The 20,649-nt window shown below is 36.7% G+C and overlaps 2 protein-coding genes across 2 annotated transcripts; both read left to right on the forward strand.

Moving 5' to 3' along the window:
* Nucleotides 1-889: 889 nt before the first annotated feature.
* Nucleotides 890-4,563, forward strand: LOC107725674 (prolactin-like). Its single transcript, XM_016535034.1, has 5 exons — nucleotides 890-951; nucleotides 1,154-1,332; nucleotides 2,389-2,496; nucleotides 2,872-3,051; nucleotides 4,178-4,563. Exons 1-5 carry the CDS (start codon nucleotides 930-932, stop codon nucleotides 4,367-4,369), a joined length of 681 nt encoding a protein of 226 aa, XP_016390520.1. The 5' UTR covers nucleotides 890-929; the 3' UTR covers nucleotides 4,370-4,563.
* Nucleotides 4,564-8,875: 4,312 nt separating this feature from the next.
* LOC107725508 (NUAK family SNF1-like kinase 1) lies at nucleotides 8,876-19,884 on the forward strand. The gene is made up of 7 exons (XM_016534783.1): nucleotides 8,876-9,371; nucleotides 14,138-14,258; nucleotides 15,633-15,784; nucleotides 17,455-17,520; nucleotides 17,593-17,712; nucleotides 19,389-19,521; nucleotides 19,610-19,884. The coding sequence occupies exons 1-7, from the start codon at nucleotides 9,138-9,140 to the stop codon at nucleotides 19,882-19,884; spliced, it is 1,101 nt and encodes a 366-aa protein (XP_016390269.1). The 5' UTR covers nucleotides 8,876-9,137.
* The last annotated feature ends 765 nt before the right edge of the window (nucleotides 19,885-20,649 follow it).

Here is a 20,649-nt window from a genome sequence, read left to right on the forward strand (position 1 = left end):
AACCACTTAATTTAATGGTAAAATACAAAATATGCAAAAATTCATAATAATGTAATTTAATAAATAATACAATATAATGTAATATAATATGAAATAATATATAATATAATACAATTTTATGTATATAAATATAAATATTTTAATGTTTATTTTAATGTTTTAATGTTACAATGCAAAAAAAATGCATCTGTTTTATTTACTATATATTTACTTTTATTATATATTAGTATTTTTCCCCTAAGCACTTTTTTATTTTTTTTATTTAATCCTAAAATCATAATATAATCTCATAAATATATTATATTATATTTTATGTATATGAATGTAAATATCTCAATTACATTTTTTTCTAACTACTTCATTTAATGTTACAATGCATGAAAAATGCATCTATTTTATAATTGATTTATATTTTCATGCATAACATTTTCCAGTCTTTGGAAGTACACCAATGCTTTACTGAACACTGACAGGGCAGAATGAATTGAAAACTCTAAAAGCAACTCAGTCCATTTCCGTAAACCACTTATTCCTTACAATGACTATTTAAAGTGCACGACTTACTGGCGTTTCGGGTCATGTTGGATGGCAAAAGTCAAGAGCACCAATCACCCAGGTTACTCTGGTGGGGCAGATGACAGGACAGAGAGAGGGTTAAAGAGGAAACGCAAAATCGAAGCGGGCAGCCTGCAGGGACTTGGGTGGGGGGAAGAGGCATTAGTCACCACCTGATTGAAGGAACGGACACAATGGACTACGACAATCACGCCATCATCACGCACGCACACTTTTCATGCCCGCCCCCTTCGTTCTTCCCTTCTCTTTAATGGGCAGATTCGTCCCTCAGCACCTAAACTCTGGGCACTTTAAATAGCAGTCTGACCCCTTGCTATTCCACAACCTATCCTTTCCTCTCCTCTCCTCTCAGAATGTCCAGGAGCCTGAAGCAAGGTATTTCTATGAACTGACAGAGGCTCTGATTCAAGGAGACTAGCTAGCTTTTGAAGCCCATGTGGCTGTCTACAGTTAGAAATCAAATCTCTTTCTCCATCTGTGGATGTACTCCCCTGTTTTTCTCAGAGGAACTTAGATTTTCTCTAACCCTCTGCTCCTCTATTTCTCTCTCTGTCTTTGGGTTTGTCTGTGCCGGCAGTGGCTGTGCTGCTTGTGGTACTTCTGTGCCTGGATCCTCACGGCCGGGTCGGCTCCGCACCCATCTGCGCACACGGGTCATCAGGATGCCACGTCCCGTCCCTGGCAGATCTCTTCGACAGGGTCATTCAGCACTCTGCCAGAATGCACAGCCTCTCCAACGATCTGCACTCAGAGTTTGTGAGTCACATCTGTCTCTTCTTCTAATTGTGCTAATGCAACTGTCTTAATAAAGTGAGGAGGTTGTAAAATGTTGTGCATGTGCTACAGTATTATATCCAAATTTTGTAATGCAAGAATGCATTTTTAGCAAAATGATTATGTATATCAAAATGCACAGTATATAAATTAGCAAATATGTATGAATATTACCTAAAGTTATTATATAGAGTAAATAATCTACTAATCTCAAAAGGGAAAAAATGCATAAACTGACTGAAATTTTTTTCTTGTTAATACAGATAAAATCATCTCTTTTTGCTAATATCATGTATGAATTGTGAGATATTTATTTACATATTTATCATGATAAAATGCATAGCAACAAAATTAACTCTTTTTGTTAATATTAATTAAGATAATAGACTTTTTTAGATGCATAGTAAAAATTCATAAATGCATAACAGCAAAATTAACTCTTTGTTAATATAAAGTATGAATTTAAATAATATTAGACTAATATTTTAAAAATATTATAAGTTAAACTTATAATAAAATAAATAAATAAATAATATTAAAAATAATATTTTAGAAATATTTCAAAAGTGCATCAGATCATTTGTAGATATTTTATAGTGCATAATAAAATGCAAAATTAAATTTACTATTTTTGTTCATATCTAGTATGAATTAAAATAATATTAGTATTTTTAGATATTTAAAATGCATAATAACATGCATAAACTTGAAATGAACTACTTTTGCTCATCTAAAATATGAATTTAAATAATAATAGACATTTTATATTTTTTTAAAAGTGCATCAGATTATTTTTAGATATTTTATTGTCATAATAAACTACATAATAGCATTTAACTAAAAGTTAATGTAAAATCTATATTATTAATATATACAATTTAAAAGATGACTAAATAATAATTTTATTCTAACATTTAAATATAACTATATTTATATAAAATTGCTAAAGTAATAAACTAAATATCTTTCTGCAAACTGAATGTGGCTTCAGTTTCAGTTTTTTTCCTCTTCATCTTCTCTTTTTCTTTTTGACTGAAGGAACAGTATTTCCTGCCCAGCAAAAACCATATTAGAAAGATCTACCGCAAGTGTCACACCTCCAACATTTTGACTCCAAACGGCAAAGAGAATGCACAGAAACTAGCTGTGAGTATAACATCCTAATCAGCCAACAACCGCTTCCTAAAAAACGTCCCCAAGTTCAGCTCTAAGCTGCATTTATCACATCGAGCATCTGTGATTCTGCTGCCACTGCTTGTCATTAATGGACTGTATTCTCTGATCCCACTGCTGTCTTATCACCTCTGTGCCCTTGAGCAAAGCACTTAACCGCAGCCCGTCCCAAGAGAACTGTCCCATCAATTAATGCACTTAAAGTCACATCTGCTAAATTAAGTAACCCAGCAACCATCTCCTCAAACTCTCAAACCTCATTAGTATATTATATATAGTTTCAGACAAATCAACACTACTGTTCCTGCATACCTGTAGCTTTTAACTCCTTAAACTCTTGTGTGTCAGCGTGAAGAGTTAACGGAGGTGATTCTTAAACTGCTGATGGCCTGGAGGGACCCCCTGTTCCAGCTGCACCAGAGCATGGCTCACCAGCAGGACTTCAACAGCTTCAGCAGTAACAAAGCCCTGGAGATGGGGGACATGGCCCATGAGCTGAGGAAAGGGGTGGAGAAAGTAGCTGAGAAGGTGAGTCACATCAAATCAGGGAATAAGAAAAGGTGTGAGACACTTGTGTGATTGTATTTATGAGTTACTGGAGGCACTTTCCACAAGATCTTTGATGTTTTGAGTATTATCTGTTTTGTATATGTTTTGAGATTGTAAGAGTATAAGATATATTATAAATATTATAAATAGTAGCTGATAACACATTTTATCTGTTTTTTTTTTCTATGCAGCAACAGTTAAAGCGATAAATTAAAGTGATCATTTTGACCATCTTTAAGAAAAAAATATAATTTTTTATTTATTTTAGTATTATATTTAATATATCATCATTTATAGTCAAAAACATTTTAAATCAATTTTAATTACTTTAGCATCTCTGTTAGATAAATATTAGGTTTAAAGTACAGTATTATATCTCAATTTGGAAATGCAAATATGCATTTTCCACATATTTTTCATATATCATAATAAGTATGATCACATTGCAAAATGAATGGTATATGACTTGCAAATTATGACTATTACCAGACTCTAAGGGGAGAGAAAAGTGCATTTCTCAAAATATTTCATTATAGTAAAAATTCCATAAAAATTTTAATATGTATGTATGTATGTATGTATGTGTATGTATGTGTGTGTATGTGTGTATATATATATATATATATATATATATATTGATGTAATTTTAATTACTAAAAACTTGTAGTTACAAAAAAAAAATGTGACATGGAGAAGAAAATTTAATAATTTTGCCTATTGCATTTTCTACATTTTAACAAAAATGTTAGTGTTTGCTGCATTTTCCAAGCTTAACCGTTCAGCTTTACTCAAGTTCTGGCAAGACAATATGAATATAATAAATATTTTCTTTAATTAATGGGAAATGTTTAGTTATCCAATAACAAAACCAGCACTTGACCTTAAACTATTAGGTTCCTACTAAGTGATATTTTTATGACAAATTAATCAAACATATAAATTAATCAAACATTGGAACAGGGTTGCAAAAATTAAAATAAAGTAAAATATTCCATTACACCTGCTGTGGTTGACAATAAACGGTTTGTGAACTTTCTGTAACCTATTTGTGGAAAATGCCTAAAACGCTGTGATTCATTCATTGTTCTCTCTTGTCCTCTGTCAGATGCGAGTACTGGGAATGCTCGGCAACTCTGTGACAGGTCTGTCTGCGGCAGAAGCCATGCTTCCTCTCTCTGACAGCGGAGAGGCCATGAGCGACTACGAGCTCCTGTACTGCTTTCGACGTGATTCAAACAAAGTCCAGAACTATCTAAAGATCCTTAAGTGCAGAATTGTACCTGAGCACGACTGTTAGGAAAAAAAAAAACATTGGCCTTTCACCTGCACTACTAGACAGCACAAAGGACACATGCTGGTCCACACTTATCAAGCATGTTTGACTCTGCGCCATCAATTAAGACTTCACCAGATCCCAGTAAATAAACCTGACTTTTTGCATCTTTTTGCTTCATACTCTAGCATTTCAAACCAATTCATTGCTGTAATTATCAAAAACATGCATATAGTAGGAGAGGGGGAAACTGTTTCACCTTTAAAGTCAACTCATTCTTTAAAATATTTTCTATGTACCAAGTGCTTACTATTTATAATTCCACATAAGTTAAACTCCTCTGAATCATATTTTCATTTTATGTTTTCAAATTTTATCAGTGGCAAAGCAAATGTTCGCTGAATGAACTGAGCTGACAACACAAAATGACAATAAAACCATAGATTCTTCAGCACAGATGCAATGTTTGCTGTATTTATTAAAGAATTTCAATGAAAAATTTTAAAATGGTATTGCAACTACAATTCCCACCATACAACATTGGAGCTTGAAAATTATTATGCAATATTCCCTTAATATATGTATGTGTGTGTGTGTATATTTATATAACAAATATATTCTGATTTCATTATCTCTTATTTTTCTGATTTCATTATATCTTTATGTGATTTCATTATCGCTGTTTTGCACATTAAAAAAAACAATAATGTGCTGAGCAAACATTTCACTCATGGCTAATTTGGGCTAGGCAAAACTACACGTGTTTTGGGATGAATAATTATTTTCTTAAATGAAATCTGGATGGGAGTTGTGTGTGTCTCTATCTTGCCCTCTGCATGTAATGACAGGTTAATCTTCATACAGTAGGACAGAAAGGCCTTCAATTATGCTGGAGTTCAGTCTCAGCCTGGGGCCAATGCTTCCGCCTGAACTTTACCATTTTACAAGACCATGTGTCACAGAATCAGGTGCGTTGTCATGTTCAAGGAGGAAAAAGCTTTAAAACAGCAGAATGGTTCTGCCTTGAAAAACGGCATTATTTGTAAAACACAGTAAAGACTACAAAAACCCAAAACTGGACTTTTGTGGCTTTTAGTCCATGTCTTTTAGTTTTAAGTTTCATATATGCATGAAACTTTCAGCAGATTTTAGATTTTCTCTTCTGGGATAATTTTGTCATATAAAATGCTTTTTAATGCCATCTGCAGCTAGTAGCACATCATGGTTTGTGGCTGTGACGTAACTTGAGCCTATTGGCCAATAAAAACCAGCTTTTTTATGTGCCCCACCCACATTTCAACATGAAATACGTCACACACAGGAAAGAAAAACTGCATTTGACAAGTAATTTCACTTTAAAGTGGAATTTAAAGTGAGATGCAAGATTGCTGACGTATGTGAATGATGTAAGAGTGATGTAAGAAATCACTTTGAATCTAAGAATAGAAAAAAGTAGATCAGCACATCTGGATATTGGTGTGTGAGTGTGTTTGGTGCTGAGGTAGGCCTGTGCGTGTGTATTGCGCAATGTTCTAGATGACAGACTGCTCGGGTCTTGCCTGTCTCTCAGTGACTCAGGGGTCTGTGGGTCCGAGGGCAAAACACAGCTTCCTTTTAAGGGTGAGAACACTTCCTACAGTAACACTACAATACTGATGCCGTTATATTTTGTACTGATAAATTTGATTATTTAATATCTAGCATAATTTGAAAATAATGGTTTACTTAGTTATTCTCATAAAACTTTCAATTAAAATATCAAAATTGCAAAACCCAAATTTTAACAATAGTTAAGTTTTTATAGAGGCTATATTGCTTGACTAATTCCACTGGGGTATATGTTTATATATATATATATATATATATATATATATATTGTAGCGAATCAGCAATTGTGAAAATATTTCACAATATAACTTACTGTATTTTTATCAGATAGGAAAATGTATAATAATAATAATAATAATAATAAATATATATATAATTTATGTATTATTCTACAAAGCTAATATTTCAAACATTCTTGGACATTTTTCAGAATTAGAAACAGTCATTCAAGTACAGTATGTAGGTAATGTAGGAAATCTGATAATCACTACCACAGATTGCATTCCTATTTATAGTAATGTCAGAGATAATATATGGTTATACTGTATATATGCAATTATGTAATTTACACTAATATGCAACTGAATACTTCGGCTTTCATGTCACGTCAAATAAAATGACGCAACTCCAGATTGCCTGACTGTGTGGCTAGTGTGTATGACACAAACAAACCACTGATCTAGGATGACGGAAATGAAAATATAAAGGAAAATCAAGAATGTCAGAGTAATGTACAGTACAACCTATGTCACGCCACAGGCAAGACAGTAAGCGACAGTCACAGTACATTCAGAAACCATGATTATTCATTTCCTGCACGCAAGGATTGAATCATGCAGATATGTCTGACGTCATATGAGCTAATGACCCCAAAGACTTCTAACCAAGGACCTTTCACTAAACTTTTTAGGGTAGAAAAGATCTTGCATACTCGTCTTTTTGCTGTTGGCTATCTGACTGTCAATCCCAGAATGCTCAGCTCTCAGATTGACTGCTCAGCTCTCAGTGGGTAACATCAGCTGCACATCAGCCATCATATCTGATTTTAGGGCCTGTCCATCAAAACATAGCCCAGAATACCAGAGAACAATGATCCACTTCTGTGGCAGAGTAAAGACTGTGTAAGCATTTACTATATAAAAACAGCCCTAAACTAGAGCTTTTTCAGGTCTGATATTTATCTTTAATGCACTTATTGTTTATTACACTTAGCAGAATTGTTGAAATACGCGTTTTTGTTTGTTTGTTTGTTTTTTTGCCCCACAGCCCCTTCTAGTGACAAATCAAATTCCTTGAAAATCTATGGCTACTGTACTACTCTAAATATTGCTGAAGCAAATAGTAGAGTATGTATATATTATTGCATGCATAGAATATCAAGATGACTTATTTGTTAACATGCAGAACAATCCTTGAGCTAAACTTGACCTTCCATTTGCAGTTTGACGGATGATGGTCATAATATCGTGCGAAGTCATGTGACAAACATAGTAAGGTCAGATGACAACAAATACTTTTTTGTACAATGTTTTCAGTTACACTTACTTTTTAAATAACAGGGCAGAAAACAGTATATACATACAATACTGCATAATAACTCTTTTTTTTTTGTAAAATGTCTCACAGAAGTCCAATTAAGATCAAGTTGAACTGTTGCATACTGAACGTTTTGCCAAATGTGAGTATTCAGTATAGGCTACATCAGAAACAAAATGAGTGGTATCGTTGTTATCAAAACACAGCCTATTTTAGTGATACTTTAAGTTCTCCGTATGGTGGCAGTACGTCCCAATGATCCCACTATACGACAGCCGCATAAATATCGTGCTGTTGCTAGAGGGCGCTGTTGAGCCATATTTTGCTCACTGTGCGTAATGTTTGCTACTGTCCTGAGAGCTACCAAAGTTTAGGATCACAAAGCAAACAAAAACAAATCAAGTGGACTTCAAGGAAACAAAAACCAGAGATTCTTCATTAGAAAAGCCATTACTGCACCTGCCCAGTGCAGTAGACAAAATATCTACACAAAGAGCTTGCTAACATTGAAATAAATATAGCAGCCTACAATGTGCTTAAAGGGGTCATATGATGCGATTTCATTTTTTCCTTTCTCTTTAGAGTGTTACAAGCTCTTGGTGCATAAAGAAGATCTGTAAAGTTGCAAAGACTAAAGTCTCAAATCCAAAGAGATATTCTTTATAAAAGTTAAGAGTTAGCCACACCTAAAGTTCATTAATGTATTTTTATTCGTTTGTTTGTTTGGGCTATTTATTTATGCTATATTTTTTATTTGTGTATTTATGCAATGAATCCGTTATTTGTTTGTTTGTTTGTTTTAAAAAATCCATTAGATGATATTATTAATAATAATTTGCTTTGACGCTTAGCCTACTCTTTTTGGTTCACTTTCGAGTTATTTTTTTTCACTTCACCTTATTTTCGTTGTCTATTTTTGTACTTTAGCACTTAAATACCTAAATACTTTCATGTCAATATCAGGCTTTTAATAGAGATAAGCAATACTGTTGCGCTACTCAGTTGAATCATATTTTTAATTACTGTTATATTGTAATCATTTTAACTATACATTGCTGCAAAACACATGCATATTACATGCAACTGGAAATGCTTTAGTCCTAGAAATGTACAGTTATTCGTCATGCCGATAAAGCACATTAAATTGAAGAATAATTGAGAGAGTGTGATGAAGGGAAAGCACTGACCAAACCTAATAAAATACAATTATGTGTTCTCCATTACGCCATTATTCCATTAGGAGAGAGAGAGAGAGAGAGAGAGAGAGAGAGAGAGAGAGAGAGAGAGAGAGAGAGAGAGACCTGCACTTATAACTCCGCCTCCGGCTTCATCCAGGCTGCATTCTTTATTCCTGTAGTCTTTACTCTGGAGAAAAGGGAAGAGAAGGGGAGGAGGAACACGCGCCGGTAATGGGATGGACGGGTAAACATGGAGTCGCGCGTATTTGAGCTGCCAGAGGCGAGACGAGCACTTCACCGATGAATGACTGACGGGTCGCTGTTCTCAGACGCCCCCTACAAATCCCAGACCCCATTCATTAGATTAACTAACGACTGAACACCGAGTTCGGGATATTTCTTACTTTCTGAAACGGCTGAGCACCGATTTTAAGATTTATCGAGCATCTGGACACATCGCTGAGGAAACCATGGAGACGGAATCATCCCAGTTAGCGAGTAACGGAGCGAATGAAAGTGAGCCTCTACCGGTGGACTATCCCGGAGGAGAGATGCTAGCCTCTCTTGGTGTACGGAGAGGCTCCAGCGTGAAGAAACATCACCACAAACACAACCTGAAGCACCGCTACGAGCTGCTCGAAACCCTCGGGAGAGGAACATATGGAAAAGTGAAGAAAGCCATAGAGAGGCACACTGGACGAGCGGTGAGTTGACCAACATTCAACGACCCAAAAATTGCTCTTTCAAAGCTCAAGAGATCTTATGAAGTTCTTAGATAGGTATCAAATGAGTTGCATAAACCAACCAGTTCATTTGATTTTGGAAGAATTAAATGAGTTTTGCATCTTGTCAAATCTGAGCTGAGTGTTGAAGTTTTTTATTTATTTATTTTTTTAATGTAGTGTTTTTCCCCATCACTCTTAGAAATAAAGGTTCCAAATGGGGATTTTCACAGTGTTGCCACAGAAGAACCATTTTTACTCCCCAAAGAACTTTTTTGTTAGTGTGAAGAACATGTTAATAATCTCACTATAAAGATCCTTTTGTGAAATGGCAAGGTTCCATGGATGTTAAAAGTTCTTTGTGGAACCATCAATGTAATTAAAGAACCTTTATTTTTAAGAGTGATCATGGAAAAGCAGAAGACAAGAGAATGTTTCTGTTTCATCTCATTGTCCTATTGGATTGAACAGAGATATTAAAGAGATCTCGTTTGTGATTATCCTTTCATATGGGAGATGTTGTGTGGGTTTCACTTGATATCAGTTGACCTAATTAAACATTCCTTTGAAACTTTGGTGAAAGTAAATATGCCCTTAATGGCCATCATTACATGCACAATTTCACAGGGCAAGTGCTGTCTTCCGTCCCTCAGTAACAGGGGTCAGCTCATTTAGGTCATCTAGAAGTTGAGCAGGTCAAAGGTTTCAAAGCATGAGAGGTATGTTTATGTCGCAAGTAACCTAAGCTCCTTTACGTATCGCTTTGGCCTCGCCACCATTGCTAAGAAATGCACAACATCTGTAGAGCAAGATAAGTTGGAAAAACTAGGATAAACCACTTCTGTTTTGGAACTAGGTCAGTGCATTAATCCCGAGACAGATCTGCATCTTGAGTGGGGCAGATATGGACCTAGTGGGTCAGAGCTGTGGGCGAAAATGTGGCCTGATGTCAACAGCTGCTTGAGCGCAGGATGCTCTCAGAGTCACGTCCGGGACTTGGTAACCTAATAATGGAAACCACTTATGAGCATTTCCTCAGAATTAACACCGTCCGGTGATGGAAAAAAGACAGGTAGACATTGTGGACTGGGGCAGATGATAAAGTAGCAAGTACGAACTGAAAAAATTCTGGAGTCGCAGTCCATGCTCATTGTCTGAATGGACCGATGGCTGAAGGAATGCATGACTCATGCTAGTAGCAAAGGAAAGAATTCATAACTTTGTGGGATGAGTTAAACCAGAACATATATATTGACTGTTTGATTGTGCTTCTTTATAATCGTGTAGTCTTGGCTTTTGCTCTTTAGCCTTAGCCTCTTTAGCATTTTTATAGTCATTTTAGGGGTTTAGGAGTTACATTGTAATGGCAATTAAAGGGGTCATATGATGCAATTTCAAGTTTTCCTTTCTCTTTGGAGTGTTACAAGCTGTTCGTGAATAGATAAGATCCCTAAAGTTGCAAAGACTAAAGTCTCAAACCCAAAGAGATATTCTTTATAAAAGTTAAGACTCATCCACGCCCTCCTAAAACGGCTCGTTCTAACACACCCCCACATGTCTACGTCACGATGTGGGAAGATTTGCATAATGCCGCCCAAATGTTCACGCAAAGAAAGAAGGCGTAACTTTATTGTTGCTGCCACCGCCGCATCCATGTTGTGAAGACGCTGTGTGTTTCATTGCGAAAGCGAAAATACTTTGTTTGGCCTTCCAAAAGAGGACACGACTAGAAATCAGTGGTTAAGTTGTATTTACAACACTGTTACAGAAGAATTCAAATCAAATATTCAGATGTGTGCAACGCATTTTACGGAGGACGAGGACTGATTCCTGGGAGAGTAGTCTACAATGCTGGTGTTCTGATGAATTCAGTTCCCCTGTTTCCCCTTCGGCGCGCATGCTGACCACAGTCTATGATGCTGACAAATAATGCTGACTCACAGCCTGTAAGTACGCTTTCATATTTAAAGGATTTGCCACTGACGATTCAAACGCAAGTTTTGCCCAAGTGTACCTAAAATAAAAAGTGTTTAATATACAGGTTTGTGGCTCTTAATTTCCTATTAATTAACCATTTGTAATCTTATGTTCACTGTTCATTTTTTATAAATATAGGATTTGTATTAAATCTATATTCATTCATATAGTCAAATCGAATCGAGAATTGAAATCAAAAATCAAATCGAATATCGAATCGAAAATTGAAATCGAATAGAAAATCGAAATCGAATAGAATTGAGAGCTTGAAAATCGGAATCGAATCGAATTGGAACATCTGAATTGATACCCAGCCCTACTTAAACCGCATAAACACATTTCATTACACCAAATACACAAAATAATGTTCTTTTTCGCAACATCATATGACCCCTTTAAGTAATAATTTTTACAAGCATATTGTTTATCTTATGGCTATACTATTGAAACAGTATTTTAGTGTATGGATTGCTTGCTCCATTTATTTAAAATAATTTTTTCAACAAGGGTTGTGTTGAATTTCAGGTTTTTTTTTTGTTTTTTTGTTTTTTTTTAAAGGACACTGACATAGTATACGTTACGTATACTAACGTAACGCTACGACATAGAAAGATGGAAAAGGCAGAGGAAGTTGCAAAGAAACAACAAATGCAAAGACTGACTTTCTTTTTTTGCTCCTTCATTGTGTTCAATTTTCTATGATGCATTTTTCCAAAACTTTGTTCCGCACGAATGCTCCGGTGAGTAAAGGTGCTCCCTTTTCCCCCTTAAACGGCGGACAGGTAAAACAACACAGCTGTTGTGTGAGGCTCAGGCAATGGGCTGGTCTATGTCTAGGAGACAATAAGAAGGCTTCAGTTTTAGCCAGGGGTTAGAGAAGAGCAAAGCCTACAGCCAGCTGGCAAAGGCATCAAACACAGGTTGGCTTAATGATCTGTAGCCACAGGCTGGGTAACAATACCGCTCATCCATGTACGCTTCCTTCAGCGAGGTCAAAAAATTACCTGCGTGGCCATCTGCTGCGATGCAATTTTAATGAGTTTATGCTTTCACTGTAATTAGGGTAAAGTTTGAGAGGATAAGACATTATATCACATTGAGATCCTAAAGTGGCTCTTAACACATGCAATCACACTCGTTCTGGCTCTACCTTACAGCCTTTTTAAAACCATCCACTAGCCTAGTGACAAACAGCAGACTGTAACCAGACAGATCATATCCAAGTGGCTCGTTAAATACATTTATCACAAGCGCTGCACTATGAGTCTTACATAAGTCACTGATAAGGCTGTAACATGCAATGCATGCATTGTAGATGTCATCTGACAAGAAAACAATACATTGCATGAACACCATTTTGCCCTTAAAAGGCTTGGGTTGGCAGGGTTGTGAACTGCACTGGGTGGACAGGAAGTCAGCTCTGTCAGCGCCACTTCCCCTTCTTCGTGTTTTATGAGTCAGTGGAGGAACATGCTGCAAACTTCCTGCAACTTTAATCCCTCCTCATGACCACTCAGACTTGGCAAGGCAGAAATCTTCTCAGCTCCCTTAAGCATGCATATAAAGGACTTTAAGATATTGAGTAAATTACTTTAGCCACTAAAACTAAAACATTTATGCTCGAGATAACATTGCATTATTAAAAAAATATGTAAAAATAAAAAAGAGCTTCTTTGAAAGCAGGCCTTTGAGCGCTGACACATCTCTGTGATAGAGCCTGTTTGGGAGCTGGTAAATGGGACGTTTAAAAATAACTCCTGTGGTGCGCCTTCTCCCAAAAAAAGCCATTCACCTTCACAGAAACCCATTTTCGCTCAAGGTTAAGCCGTTAAGTCCAGATCTAGACCGTCATTGCCTTTAGCTTACAAAAAACATCTCTCTTCAGAACTTTGAAAAAGAAAAAAAAAAGAAAAGTACTGAAATAAAGTTTAATGCGTTCTATTGGGAATAAAATAATTTATATGATTTATGCATCTTTTAAATGACTATCTACATAGTTCATAATAATTAAAGCATATTATCACCATAAAATATCATATTACATTATTTTTATTGTATTTTATCACACTATTTTAAAGATGCTGTTATTTTTATTATAAAAAAGACAGTATTGTAGTTTTTGTTAATATTTTAAATTAAATTTTATTTTATTTTTTATAATTTTGTCATTTATTTTTGTCATTTTTTTACATAGGTCTATATAGATTTTAGTTTATTTTAGTACTTCAAGTTAAACTAAATGAAATTATAAATGTTGACGTAGCAACTATCTGAAATAAAATAAGTTTAAGTTTTATTCTATTTTATTTTAATTCATGTAATGAAAACTTTTTTTTGTGGTATTTTAGTTTTAGTTAACTGTTATAACCCAAGTCCATGTTTTAACCCATTATATTAAACTGCTCTGCAGGTTAAATAAAAAGAGTGCTACTACTAATAGATTTGTTAGTTCAGCAAATTTGTGGGTCACCTGACCGCCTAAGACAGGAAGTTCTTGACACCATAAAAGGGAGTAGGCTCTTCTGTTTCTATGATCTATGACCCCTGAGCCAGGATGCCACTGGAACACAAATATCATCAATCAGAGTTTTTTAACCTTTGACCCTCATCTTCATCAATACATCAAACTGAAAAATTGCTACTAAACCAGGAATCCATCAATATTTTCTAGTTTCTCCAATCAAAAGAATCACTAATAGTACTTTGCCTAAATGCTAACGTGCTACAAATAGGATTCACATAGTTGATTCTACTTGTTTGTTGGTTCTCAGGTGGCGATTAAATCCATCCGAAAGGAGAAGATTAAAGATGAACAAGACATGGTGCACATCCGCAGAGAGATCGAGATCATGTCTTCTCTCCGCCATCCACACATCATCTCTATATACGAAGGTAGGTCTTTTTCTCACTGCTAGTCGTAAAACACTGTCACTGAGACACCACAACTCCACTTAATGTATTCAGAAACCGAGCACACATCAAAAGTCTACAAACCCCTTCAACTTTGATTCTCAACATGTGTAAATTCCACACCCTTTGCTGCCGCGTGTGGTTTTTCTCAACATCCAATCATCTTTAGATCAGTTGCCCTCACGTTTTATTTATGCGATATGACCGCACCCTGCTAGCCCAAGGGTGTTGATCAGGCAACAACGTTGTTGGGGGTGTAAACTCTCAAATGGAGATGAAGGGAATGCATTGAAGTCATTACAGTCCTGCAGCAATCAGCATGTTTGAAATGTCCCACGCATGTAGCTTTGCCTCTCAGAACATAAATCAAAAACCCACCAAATTAGGCCCCGAATGCAGCGATACTCAAAACAAAGCTGCTTTATCTCCACACTGACAGAGGGAGACGCCACGGCTGTGGACTCACGCCGCGATCTCAGCCAGGGGTCATTATTACTGACCCTGGATCGGTCTGAGAGTCGGTGCCAAAACGGAGAGCGCTCAGTCTCCTGTGTCTAATACGGATTAGCCGAGAGAGGTAATTACTCAGTGCTAGCTTCTAGCACTGGTTTGGATGTCTTGAACGTGAACTTAACTGGTTTTCGAAGGTTATTCCAACAAGCTTGGTTAGTCCTAGACAGTCAGCAGGTGTCCAAATACACATGCTGTTGAGAGTGACACCAAGAGAGTCAAAGGAAACCCACATTTATTGTCTATTTGGTCCACTGACCATCACTGTGACAACCAGCCTCTGGGCGGTAAACAATGAAGGGTCACTATAGAGATGCTCCTGCTGTATCAGCAGAAGGTGAAGGAGGATCTGAATGGAGCAACAGCTTCACTCCCCTGCAAAAAAAAAACAAAGATTTGCTGAGATCCCATTTTTTCCATCGAGATTTGCAAGATAAACACTTCTCTGATTTGCTTAAATGATGGCTATTAATGTAAGAGCTGCTACTAAGAATACTGTGTTGTGCAAAACATGTACCTTTTCTTAGAACGGGAATGTTTACGCCACCATCCAGGATCACGTACACCAAATCTCGCTTCCTCTCTGCACTTAACACCTGTTAACAGTTGTGGTCTCGCTTGCAAAGACAGCTCCTAATCGCCATGACCCTGACTAAAGCCAGACTCGCTGGCGATTTTGACTCCTACATACTGGCAACGGCCCAACGAAAGCTGTTAACAGTCAATGACAGAGAGATTTAGCTAGAGAGCCATTTCCATGCGCTGTCGCTTTAACAAGCAAAGGCCTATAATGCAATGATGTTGAGTAATCTAATCAAGCGCTGTTGTATTTGCTTCTATTCACAGTGTTCGAGAATAAGGATAAGATTGTGATCGTGATGGAATATGCCAGTAAGGGCGAGCTGTACGATTACATCAGCGAGCGCCGAAGACTCAGCGAAAGGGAGACCAGACACTTCTTCAGACAGATTGTCTCTGCTGTTCATTTCTGCCACAAGGTGAGGGTGGAGCTGGTGGAGCCGTGCGGTGAGATAAATTAAAAACTAATTTGCTGACCTTCATATCATTCTAAACCTGTATGACCTTTTCTACTGGGAAACACAAAAGAAGATTATTCTGAATTCTGCATATATAATTATTCTGAAAATGGAGGGTTTTTTGGTCCATACAATGAAAGGCGTTATTTTGGACCCCATTGACTTGCATTATATAGACAAACAGTACTGAATAACTTTGTGTGTGTGTGTCACAAAAAGTCATAAAGGTCATACAGCTTTAAAATTACATGAGGGTGAGTAAATGATGGTAGACGTGTCATTTTTGGTTGGACTATATATTCATATAGAAGATATGTTAGCAGAGAGCAAACTGAAGTGCATATGCAAAATGTATGATCTTTCAAACTAGGTGAAAAACTGAAGACAAAGGTTTTCTGTATTATGGAAGAACAAGAAATAATAAAACAACTAGTTTCAGCCGTGGATCATAATCAGATGCTACTGTAAATCTTATATTCTCCATTTAATGTATTTGGTCACAAAAGTAAATTTTAGTTTTAAATTTTTACTTAAATTATTATTTTTTTAAAAAGTGTCCTTTATACTTTTATGTAATAACTGTTTGGCGAAATAAAAAATAAAAAAACAAAGCCAGTTTGCTGGTCTTATCTGGTCTAAGCTGGTTTTTTGGTTGGTTTTAGAGGAATAGAGCTGCTAAACATTAGCTTGGCCAGCCTAGCCAGACCAATTTGGGCAGGTTTGGGGACTAGCTTTAACCAGGCAAACTAGCTTAAACTGGTTTTCAGCTGGAATATTGTAAAAATAGGCTCTATTGCATTTCTTGCCTTTAACCTTATGCAGCTAAGGTGCTTTAGCCTTTAACCGTGACTACAATTACATTATGGCACAGCGTCTCGTACCTTAAAGCCTCTCAAACTAAACAACTGACATCTGTGATCTGTGCAATGTTCACGTGCAGCCAATAAAATGATTTACTACATGAAGGAGGACTTGACATGATATGAGAAGGATAAACTTCCAAGAACGTCTCGATGCGAAAGGTTGTGGAGCCAGAGAGCAGCTGTGCTCTTCTGTCCTGGTGCCAAACCCCTCCTCATCTCCCATTTTTCCCACTTTCCGAATGTGATATACTTCAAATTGACCTTTCGCATTGATCCAGCACATATTTATTCATTGTTTTCCCTTTTATTTCACATTTTAGAGCATATTTTTCTAGTTTTATAAAGATTAAGGGTAGGATTAAAGCAGAATATCCCGTTCCTAGATCAGTACAAAGGGTCAGCCGGTACCCGGGGCCGTGTCAGCTGGAAAATTAAATGCCCTGGGGGAATTCAGCCTGGGCTTGGCCTTTGTTTCTATACAGCTGGGCTGATGATGTCATCAACTCAGCTGGGGGATTCCAAGGAGGTAGTCCCGGAAAGGAGGGAGGAGATACACAGATCAGGCCATTTGACAGTGGATGAAGGGAAATGTCACTTTTCCCTTCCATAAAATATTGCTGTCTTTAAAGAATAACAGTGTATTTATTGATCATTACAGTGTTTTGTAGGACAACAAATATGACAAAACTAGGTGGCAGCATAAAAAGTGATGTTCCTATGATGTCTATAAGTTGATCTAAAAACTATGGCTTTGATGATGTCTTACAGAACGGAGTAGTACACCGAGATCTCAAGCTGGAAAACATCCTCCTGGATGACAACGGTAACATTAAGGTATGTCCTGATTTTCCTCTAGTGATTTACTACTCAATATCAGCCTGTTCTGACTCATTTTTTTTCTTCCAGATTGCAGATTTTGGTTTGTCCAACCTCTACCACAAGGACAAGCTTCTTCAAACGTTCTGCGGCAGCCCGCTGTACGCCTCCCCTGAGATTGTGAACGGACGACCGTATAGAGGCCCGGAGGTACATTATGAACTAATATTCTCCAGTTATGCAACCCTACATTGCCATTTAAGAGGCCTTCATTTTTCACCTTTAAAAAATGTGGGCTAGGAAACACAATCATATACTTCCTGTCTCAAAATGATGAGAGAACAAAACACAGATAACAAAGAGAAAGAGAAAGCGTTTCCACTCATATCTGAGGGAGGTGAGACCACCCCTCATTCCACATCCAAACTCAGTCACTCCCCACAGGAATCAATTAACAGGCCAAGTCAGTCAGCATACCCAACATCCTCCATAATCCAATGAGAAACAAAGACTTTGCCAAAAAGAATGAGGACTAATCTCAAAGCTATTTTCAGGATATCAAGCATTCTTATAGACCCTTCATGGGTGCTAATATTTAATAGCCAAACACTAAGCCTGTCTGGAACACAGGAATATATAAAAATTCCCATACTTTTTCCGGTTTTTATTGTACGATGACACATGCAAGACTAAAAGCCTCTGGACATTCAATCATACACACTCACAATGATCCCCCTGGTCCCTCAATCATCCTTACATAACTGGAGACCATGGGAAAGGCAGCGTTCATCTTCTTGCTGGTCAGAGATCAGTGGATCTGCGCCAACAATAACAGAGCTCTTCACATCTACTCAGGGTCAGACAGGTCTGGAGTTCGGGGAGTGGATGTTTCCTGCGCTGTAATCAGCCATTGTTTCCCCTCGATACCTCCTCATTCCTGACCTGCACCCTTGGCTAATCAGCAGAGGTGCAGCAGGGTCAGACGAGGTCGGCACGAGAAATGATTAAATAACGAGCAGGAATTATGATGGCTGTTACTGCGCAGATATATGTGAGATTACCTATTGTTCTCATACATTAGGTGTACAATGACAGCTTGATTAAATGTTCATAAATATAGGTGGAGTTGACTTTGTGGCCCAGGCAGGAAAATAAAATAACACAACCTTTTAATCTATTGCTAAATGACGGCAAGTGTTTACCGGCACATGTTCAGCTAGTACAAAGGTTAGCCAGTCTGTGAATTTGTTAAATATGTGAAAATTTTTATAGAAAAAAGAGCATCATGTTGATAATTTAACTGTTTTAAATAAAAGTTACTGTTGATGAAAAATTACTAAAAAGATAAATGGCATATGTTTTTGAAAAATGTTATATAAAAATGTAAATATATAAATATACATTTTGTAATATATAAATATAATAAATCAATGTGTAATATAATCATTTATTTCATTATGTATTTTATAATTTAGGACATTTAGTAAATTGTTAGTACATTATGAATATCATCATTTAAATTAATAATGCACTAAACATTGCATTTATATAAATGTAATGTTATATAAAATACAATATATACATTTTGTAATTATATATTTTAAATATAAAAATTGATATACATTTATACCTTAATTTTTAATATATTACAAATATGTATTATATAATATTTTGTTTTGTGTAATTTCACGTAACTCAAACTAAAATAGTACTTTAAAACAGTATCATAGTTTGACTAAAACTAGCAAATTAATCAATATTATTACATTTAAAGGATATTTTCATTGCATTTCAAATGCAACTTTCATTTTAAATGTTCCATAAACCATTTTCCAAAACTGTATCTCCCAGTGGACCAATTTATCAGTGTGGCGTTGTTTTGACAGGTTGACAGTTGGGCGCTGGGCGTATTACTATACACTCTTGTGTACGGAACAATGCCTTTCGATGGAGGAGACCACCAAAGACTCATTCGCCAGATCAGCAACGGAGAATACAGAGAACCGCCACAGTCATCAGGTATGTCTCTTCTCACTAGACATTTCTAAGTCATCTAAGCCCAAATCTCAGTTACCTGACCGAGTTCAAATCTCTCCATCTCATTCAGACGCTCGTGGTTTGATCCGCTGGATGTTGATGGTTAATCCAGATCGCAGGGCTACAGTTGAGGACATTGCAAATCACTGGTGGGTGAACTGGGGCTGGAAGACCAGCGTGTGCGACTGCCAAACGCAAAGGGAGAACAGCTCACCCATGCTGGCCCGCTTCATTGACTGGCAGAACCGCACCGAGGTCCGTCCTGGCACCCCTTCCCGGTGGAAAGGGCGTCCGAAGCCCTCCTGGTTCCCCTGGAGACAATGGGAGCTTCTCCTTGCTGGGTGATCTGGATGATGTTACCCAGGTGTACCAGAAAGCCCTGGACATCAGCAGCCAGCTAGGCTAGACTTAGAGAAAAAGGCGGAGAGACTGGAAGAGTGAATGATTCCCAGCTTGTCCTTCTCATCACAGTGCTGCTTGGTAAATGTTTACAGGTCGAGAAGCGGGACATTTCAAATCTCCATTCACCAACTCGCGTTGATGAGCATTTCTCGTGATATTCTCGTTTTAGACTCGACAGTCGAGGGGGAACAACGGAAGCACTTTAAAGCAGCTGTTCTCCGAGATGCAGCACGTAATGACAGCTGGAATTGTGTTATTTAAGTTACTGTATTTATCTGTCATTCATGGTTTGGACATTTTGAAAACACCAAGGCAATTTCATAGTTTATGGGAGTGTGTTTTCATCGATACAGTTCATGCATTATGAAAAGTGTTAGATAAAGGCCATTTAAACATCTGTATAATAAATTCTTATTGTATAATACCAGCAATTTCAGTGATGTACATGCACAGCAGTACATCAGTAATGCTAAGACTTAAAGGAATGTTTTCGAGAATTTGAAAAGACGTAGGGTTATTATACAAAAAAATAAGAGCATTTTGTCTTTATTAGGCTATCTTTTGTAAACTGTTTTGACTACACTTACAGAAAAGTACCAAAAGGTACTACAGTACCACCATGTTTTTTTTTTAAATGTATCATGGTACTACCATGGTATTGTTGGGAAAAATGCTAATTTATTATTATTATTTATATATATATATATA

The sequence above is a fragment of the Sinocyclocheilus rhinocerous genome, unplaced genomic scaffold, assembly GCF_001515625.1.
Source record: "Sinocyclocheilus rhinocerous isolate Xijiao unplaced genomic scaffold, SAMN03320098_v1.1 scaffold153, whole genome shotgun sequence".
In the NCBI taxonomy this organism is placed as follows: domain Eukaryota; kingdom Metazoa; phylum Chordata; class Actinopteri; order Cypriniformes; family Cyprinidae; genus Sinocyclocheilus; species Sinocyclocheilus rhinocerous.

Excerpts from the sequence above, each read along its gene's own strand:
- LOC107725674 (XM_016535034.1), top strand. The coding sequence starts at position 930 with ATGTCCAGGAGCCTGAAGCAAG. Across the intron at positions 952-1,153 it reads GTCCAGGAGCCTGAAGCAAG|TGGCTGTGCTGCTTGTGGTA; the intron begins GTATTTCTATGA and ends CTGTGCCGGCAG. Across the intron at positions 1,333-2,388 it reads ACGATCTGCACTCAGAGTTT|GAACAGTATTTCCTGCCCAG; the intron begins GTGAGTCACATC and ends TTTTGACTGAAG.
- LOC107725508 (XM_016534783.1), top strand. The coding sequence starts at position 9,138 with ATGGAGACGGAATCATCCCAGTTAGCGAGTAACGGAGCGAATGAAAGT. Across the intron at positions 14,259-15,632 it reads CATCATCTCTATATACGAAG|TGTTCGAGAATAAGGATAAG; the intron begins GTAGGTCTTTTT and ends TTCTATTCACAG. Across the intron at positions 17,713-19,388 it reads GACCGTATAGAGGCCCGGAG|GTTGACAGTTGGGCGCTGGG; the intron begins GTACATTATGAA and ends TTGTTTTGACAG.